The sequence below is a fragment of the Ruditapes philippinarum genome, unplaced genomic scaffold (genome assembly GCF_026571515.1).
Source record: "Ruditapes philippinarum isolate M1 unplaced genomic scaffold, ASM2657151v2 ctg3425_1_1_1_1, whole genome shotgun sequence".
Taxonomy (NCBI): Eukaryota; Metazoa; Mollusca; class Bivalvia; order Venerida; family Veneridae; genus Ruditapes; species Ruditapes philippinarum.
This window is the reverse complement of record NW_026855042.1, coordinates 3,738-11,285: the sequence shown is the minus strand read 5'-3', so window position 1 is coordinate 11,285 and position 7,548 is coordinate 3,738. Positions and strand designations below refer to the sequence as shown.

The following is a 7,548-nucleotide window of genomic DNA, read 5'->3' as shown; positions in this document are numbered from 1 at the left end:
GGTTTTCTGACGAAATCTTAACCTACTGATTTTTTTGGAATGGATTTGCCCTTCTTTGAATTCAGAACAATCCATTTGAATTTAAAGGGGTTTTATTAACAAAATACAAAAAAATAAACTACTATCAGTATAGAGCCAGGCCAGACTGCACAGTATGTAAAACAAAACAGGACATAGCTTTTATTTTCACCCAAGCATTTTTCAATAAAATATGGGAAACATAATAAAATATGTATATAACAGAAAATATATGGTTGAGTAGAATAGATGGCCTGGCTCAGACACTATACATATTGTATATCACACATATGTAACTGGTGGCAAAGGCTCAAGCAACATTTATAGGGGACATTTTTTTTTGTTTTTTAAAAAGCATGCCAATAAAGTAAGAAAAATGGAAATTTAAAAGTTTTTGACAATTTTTAAAGGAAATTTAGAAAAAAAAAATTATTTATTTTGGTTTTCTTTTTATTCTATAATCATGGGAGGAAAACCAGAACAGACATTTATATTTATGAGGGGGCCTTTATGTTTTCTGATGCCATATTCTTGTATTCTTTTATTTTGTATTATTTGTATTGAATACAGTAGTTTTCTTTTCTACTCATTATGTTATATTGATTTTTATCCGTCCTGAATTTGTTTTTTTGCTGAATACATTTGTCGAGTCATTGAAAATTATTAGATGAAGGCATTCTTTATGTGATCTTTTAACATGACTTAATGAACAGACCATTTTCTCAGCAACTTCATTAAAAAAAAATTTCATCTTTTCAAATATCTTTGGAAGGATCTCATTAAATTTAACATTGTATATGACTATGTGACAAGATTCATCAATGATATAATGGTTGGACAAATATCATTCTCTATTATAAAGTGATGTGTTTATTTTTATGTACCCTAAAAAAATTTAATTTTCATATTTCTATGCCAAAAATATGTGATCTTTAACTTGGCATAATAACATTCCTGATGATTGTGATCCAAGTCAATAATGAAAATGATCAACAGTTAGTATTACATTATATATTTTTACATTGAAAAATCATTTTGTAATATGTGTAAGCATACATATAAATTACTGATTTTATTAAAGGGACTCCACTAAGGTTTCTTGACATGCCAGGACTGGAAATAACTTTTCAGGATAAATGTTCGGTTTTATGTAGGTTAAGACCAATAACTTGTGTGCAAACGTTCAGATCATTTGCTTATTCTGTTTTTCCAGAATAGTTATTCTTATTGTGAAAAAATGGTCCAAAAAATATGATTTTCAATTTATACAGAGAATAACTCTTAATTATCTTTTTGCATATCTTTCTGTTTTAAATACCCCAGCTGATCTATGTAAGAAATTCAAGTTTTATATTTTGAAGGCTTTGGGACCTCAGGGGAGTTCCTTTAATACAGAAAGTCAAAAGTTTGTTAGCATATGTATTTTGTATAATGATAAGAGATATATGGTACATGTGTGGATTCATGTATATGGTACATAACTAACAACAGTAAACCATTGCTACATTATGTAACAAAACTTGCAGCATTATTTTAACATCTTGATTAACTAACCTAAACTATTTTTGGACATTTATTGCTACTAAATTAACTTTTTTCCATTGCGAATAATATTTTTTTCTATTCTTGTAACACTGTGTTTAAACATGTTTTTTTTATGTTTAATGTTTATATTTGTTAATGTATTTTTCTGTTATCTAGGTTTTTTTAGGGAAATATAATTAGGGTTTTACAATTAAGTGTTGTTGTCTTTTCATTTCAATTTAACTTCCCTTGCCATGTCTCCAGGTTTTGTTTCTACAAAGACTTGAACAACAAGATTTGCTCTATTGGCTGGTTATGAAGATAATTGTAACTTTTGTATTTGCTAAAATTATTTTATTGTTTTGTTATTGAGTGTTGAAAAGTATGTTGCTGTCAACTGACACTGCTCCCCATCTGATGTAAGTATACATGAAAAGATAATCTTTAAGGGTTTCCTTTTTCTGTTTTGGAGAGCTTTAGAGTGGCTCATGGTGCTAAATGACATGAACAAAGAGGAAAACTTACTGATGATAGAAACAAAGGATGAAGTAAGTGTGACCTGAGTACCTGCAAACAATTACGACAACAGTCAGGGGCGTCCATGGCCGAGTGGTTAAGGTTGTTGACTTCAGGCCACTTGCTTCTCACAGTGCAGGTTCGAGCCTCGCAAGCATCTTTGGTTCTTTCATGCGAGAAAGCTTAGTCCAGCTAGCTTATGAAATGCCGGAGGTTCTACTCGGGTGCCTGTTTTTGCCTGATAAACACACAAAGGGGCACCCAAGGTCTTCAGAACTTTTGAAAAAGGAAGATCTAGAAAATAAAAACACACACACTGAACAATGAGAAAAAGTTATATTATGCTTAATATAGCATATTTTGCACTGGAAACATTTTGTCATTGAAATGTAGTCTGTCCAAGAATAACTTATTTTACGATTTGTAGGGATTCCCGGCTTTTCTTTATTTTGTTTTTATCAATTTTAGTTTAGTCTACATGTATGAGTGTTGCTGTAAATGTGTTCCATCCACGTCCCTCATATAACTTGGATCCATCATTTGAAGGTGTACCGCTTTCTATCCAGATATTATCTTCATAGTTGAAATGAGTACTTAAAGAAGCTGGAATTAACAAAATTGAGCCACGTCACAACAAAACCAACATAATGCGTTTGCGACAAGCATGGATCCAGACCAGTCAGGATCCATGCTGTTCGCTTACAAACTGTATAACAAGTAGAGAAACTGATATCGAACAGCATGGATCCTGATCAGACTGCGCAGACTGATGAGCAGGCTGGTCTGGATCCATGCTGGTCGCAAACCCATTATGTTGGTTTCGTCGCGACGCGGCTCAAATTTAAGGTCATAAGGTTACTTAATTAAGATTGTGTCACATAATTTAGCTGAAAAGTACAAAAATAGAACAAAATTCCATATCTGATAGAAATTTTCTGTTCCTTGGAATTCAACATTAAATTAAATTAAATGCAATGAGAGCAAAAATTTCAGAAATGTACAGAATTAAAAAATAATCACTATAAACTCCATAATTTATCAATCAGAAATGTCAACCGATCAATATCAAATATAACATAATACCAGATGAACAATCAACCCATTCCACATCTCCTGATCTAACAACTCCGATCTTAAGTCCATCTTTGATAATGTCTAGGTTACTGTATTGAGCATGGGAAAGACATGCTGAAACACTAATGAAGTAAATACCAGATACTGGAGCCGTCAACTGTCCCGTTTTGAAATTAAATGCCCCGCCAATGTTGGTGATTTCCATGTCATACATTACTCTTTCATGCAATTTAAGATTAACTGTTTTAGACAATCGCACATAAACTGAAACGACTGGTTGCATCTGTTGCTCTAGCCGGGAAATTCTATCCATAAGTTTCGAATTTTCATTTTCAAGATATGTCAGTTTTTCTATCATCCGATATTGCATGCAGTCATTTCCACCAGTAGATAAGGACACATATCCAAAAGTTAAATAAGAAACCATCAACAAAATTACGAACATATTCATTAAATTCTTCTGATAAGCAACCATTATATTTGATGCAAAGTTATCATGTACTGATAATTGGAGAAAGACAGGAAAACAACACTTTATATCAGCTGAAATATCAAGTGTTTTTGCAGTTAACATCCAGTACCTAGTATGAATAGAGGATATTAAAGTTTTTTTTCTATAAATACAAGATTTATTCCCATCAAGTGGTATGAAAATAAATATTTCATTTGTGGTGGTGGTCATGAGTGATATATGATAATATTCATTCCACAAGATGAAAATAAATCACATTTATAGAAAAAAACTTGAATTTTCTGTTTATTATATACATTTTTCTCTTTTTAGACATTACAATTTGAAAGACTTTCCCTTGATTTTGTGTATTGCCTGAATTTAGAAGAAAGTAGTCCTGCAAGACACCAGTGAAAATATAGAAAATATGTTTCACTGCAGTGAAAAATAAATTTTAAGTGAAAATATGGAAAATGTAAATATGCATTTTATTTCATCAATATTTCATTTATAAGTGTATATTAAACATTTATTAGTTGACCCTACCTGTTTGACCAGAGGGAACTAAAGGTTTACCATGTCAGCCCATCAGGCCACAAAACTGGATCCCAAGTGGCCTAGTGGTTAAGGTGTCTGCCTCTCAACCAAGATATCATATGTTTGAGCCCTAATCGGGTCACGACCATGTTTCTTCATATGACACCAGTACTGATTGGTTTCAGGAAGCGGACTCTAAATTTAATAAAGGTTGCAAAAACTTGTTTCGCAATAGAGCTTAAATAAATATGTTTAAACCAACATCTACATCATGTGTGATTAGATTTATAAGTCATGGGTTACCATTTTGAGCTTGAAATTTATTTATTTATTTTTTTAAAAATTTTCTTCTGTGTTACTATAAATGATATATTTAAAAATTGTTATTTTTTCCCTTTTCTTCTTTTCTTTTGACTATAAATATTTTTTTTAAACTTTAGATAATTTGTCTATAAAAGATCTACACTCAAAGTGTCTTTCAGTCTGTCTGTCTGTCCATTCTTAAAAACTGTATCCTGAGATCACTTTTAAAGATCTTGTCCAACAAGTTTACTTAAAATAGAGAAAAGTTTACACATTAGTTATATATATTCATCCTGAGAAAATTGGATCTTTTGATTATCTGTTGTATAAACATAATTTCCTAGGTAGGCAGGGAAACACATAACTATGATATAGACAAACTAAGAACTCAAAAGATTTAAGTTCATTCATTCATTCATTCAATGGCATAATTCAATGACCAATGGCCCATCAGAATGTTGTTGGGGTTCTAACCGGTAGAAGACTTATGGACTGCTTGCAATACTATGATATTTGCTTGTTCATCATAATAATTACATTTTACATATGAGCAACATTTACACAATACATCTTTTGGGATGGGGCAGAAATTGCTTTACATTAGCTAATACGAGTGTCTGTAGTTCTTGATGTACACTACCGGTAATTCAATACAAAAACTATTAAATTTAACATGTTGATATTCATTTATACATAGTGAATGAGGGCATGATAATATCATTATACTCTTGTTGGTTGTTGAGGTCTGGCCCTTTTTAAGTTTAGGCATCATCTTAGTAAAGTAAGATTCTGCCCAAAGCCATAATTTTAACTATGGTGAAACTAGTTAGCCTGCATTTCTTGTTCACACTCGTCTGTTAAGGGCAATGACAATAAATAACCAAATTTGTCAAAAAGTTCTAAGTTAACCCTTTCCCTCATGAGCATATTGTGAAAAATGGCCCTTTTCATTGAAAAGCCTTCTGTTACAAGTTCAAACTGCTATGAAACTATGAACTAGAAATGTGTCCATAGGACACGGGTGCCCCCTGACCGCGCCACTGTTCTGTCAATCTTATGACTCTAGGTCATATATTTTTTGAAAACTAAAAATCTTTTACTAAGTTAAGGGCAAGAACTTTACAAATACTGAATAAATCCACAAGCAAACCCCAAGGTGCATAAGTACACATGCTGACTAACATTCTTGTAAACTTTCAGGCCTACAAGTGAAATACTTTTTGAGCTTATGATGCATGAACAAGTTGAAAATTGCAAATTTATACTACTGTAAGTCAAGAGCAATAACTCTAACAAAACTGAAAAAAATCCACATGCAAAGTCCCAGGTGCATAGCTTCACAGTGATGTGAATCATTATTCCTGTAATTTAGTGATGTTGATCATTATTCCTGTAAAGTTGGTTGATTCTAACTCAAGCACTCAAGGAACAAATAACAACATAATGAAACGGTTTTTACTAAGTCAAGGGAAATAACTCTACAAATACTGGATAAATCCACAAGCGAAACCCCAGGTGCAAAACTAAATATGCTGAGCAACCTTCCCGTAAGGTTTAATGACTCTATGTCAAATCCTTTTTGAGTTACATGCGACACAAGTTGAAAATTGCAAAAATTTTCTAAGTCAAGGGCAATAACTCTAAAAATACTAAATAAATCCAGACGAAAATACCCAGGTGCACAACTACACATGCTGATCAATATTCCTGTAAAGTTTCATGACTCTATGTCAAATCCTTTTTGAGTTACATGCGACACAAGTTGAAAATTGCAAAATTTTACTAAGTCAAGGGCAATAACTCTAAAAATACTAAAAAATATCCAGACGAAAATACCCAGGTGCACAACTACACATGCTGATCAACATTCCTGTAAAGTTTCATGACTCTAGGTCAAATACTTTTTGAGTTACATGCGACACAAGTTGAAAATTGCAAAATTTTACTACTTCAAGGGCAATAACTCTAAAAATATCCAGACGAAAATACCTAGGTGCACAACAACACATGGTGATCAACATTCCTGTAAAGTTTCATGACTCTAGGTCAAATACTTTTTGAGTTACGTGCGACACAAAAGAGATTGAACGGACAGACGGACAAGGGTAAATCTAAATGCCCGCCACTAAAATGGGGGCCCAAAAATGCTTCAATACTAATCAAACTTGGCACAAATGTTGACTTGACCATTGCCTTTGTAAAGACATGCTCAGTCTTAAATTTCCTGTAAACATGGCAACGAGGGGACAGCTCAAAATTGCCAAAAATCACTTTTTTGCCTTGATTTTTTCCATCAAAATTTATTTCAAAGTGCTGCTCCTCAAGGGATTGAGATAGAGTCAAAGGCTTTTCAGCGTTGGTTACACGTTACCTTATGATCGACCTAGGGTCATTTTTAGCCTCTCATAAGTCTAAAATTTTCTTGGTGATGAGGGGGACTACCACCCCCCTTCAAACCCCCCGTAACAGAAGGGGGCACATCTCCCTTCTGGCAACCCCCTGATGTATCTTTTGGATGGGGGGGCAGTGCCGAAAAAGTGCTCACTTTTTTTAGCAACATTTCTCAAACAAAAACATGTGTTTGGGGCCCAAAAAGGACATTTTTCACTATTTGAGGCCTAAAAGAGTGGTGTGTGGGGGGGGGGGGGGGGTGAAAGTGCGTTGTTTCGCGTATGTATGAGGTAAAGGGTTAAAAAGGGGCATAACTCCAAAAATATAGCTTTCAGAACTAAACCCTTTTGATAGCAATTCCCCTTAGGATAAGAAAGTATTTCAAATTTAATGTTATTAAAACATTCAAATTTTTTAATAATGGGCTACATGAAAGTTTTGCATGATGATAATGGCGATCATAATAGCTCCAAATTTTTCCTCGCAAAAGACGAATCTGAATAATTAACCTTTGTCATGTTAAATGATAAATCTTCCTTTATGCGATCATGAGGTCCATTGAAAAACACAGTCTTTACATAAACAACTCACCATGGACCTTTGGTTCTTGAAAGTTAAAATATAACACAATTTTTTCATTGTCATTTATATTATTTATTCTCGGCATTAAAATAATATAATTATGAAGGCATCTTAATACATTTCTAAAAAAAAATAATAATCATGTTTTAACG

The 7,548-nt window shown here is 32.9% G+C and overlaps 1 protein-coding gene across 1 annotated transcript; it reads right to left on the bottom strand.

Annotated features, from left to right (window-relative positions):
- Positions 1-2,377: 2,377 nt before the first annotated feature.
- Positions 2,378-3,658, bottom strand: LOC132741934 (complement C1q-like protein 4). The gene is made up of 2 exons (XM_060730201.1): positions 3,142-3,658; positions 2,378-2,661 (listed from the first exon to the last, which is right to left on the bottom strand). The coding sequence occupies exons 1-2, from the start codon at positions 3,605-3,607 to the stop codon at positions 2,528-2,530; spliced, it is 600 nt and encodes a 199-aa protein (XP_060586184.1). The 5' UTR covers positions 3,608-3,658; the 3' UTR covers positions 2,378-2,527.
- Positions 3,659-7,548: the final 3,890 nt, after the last annotated feature.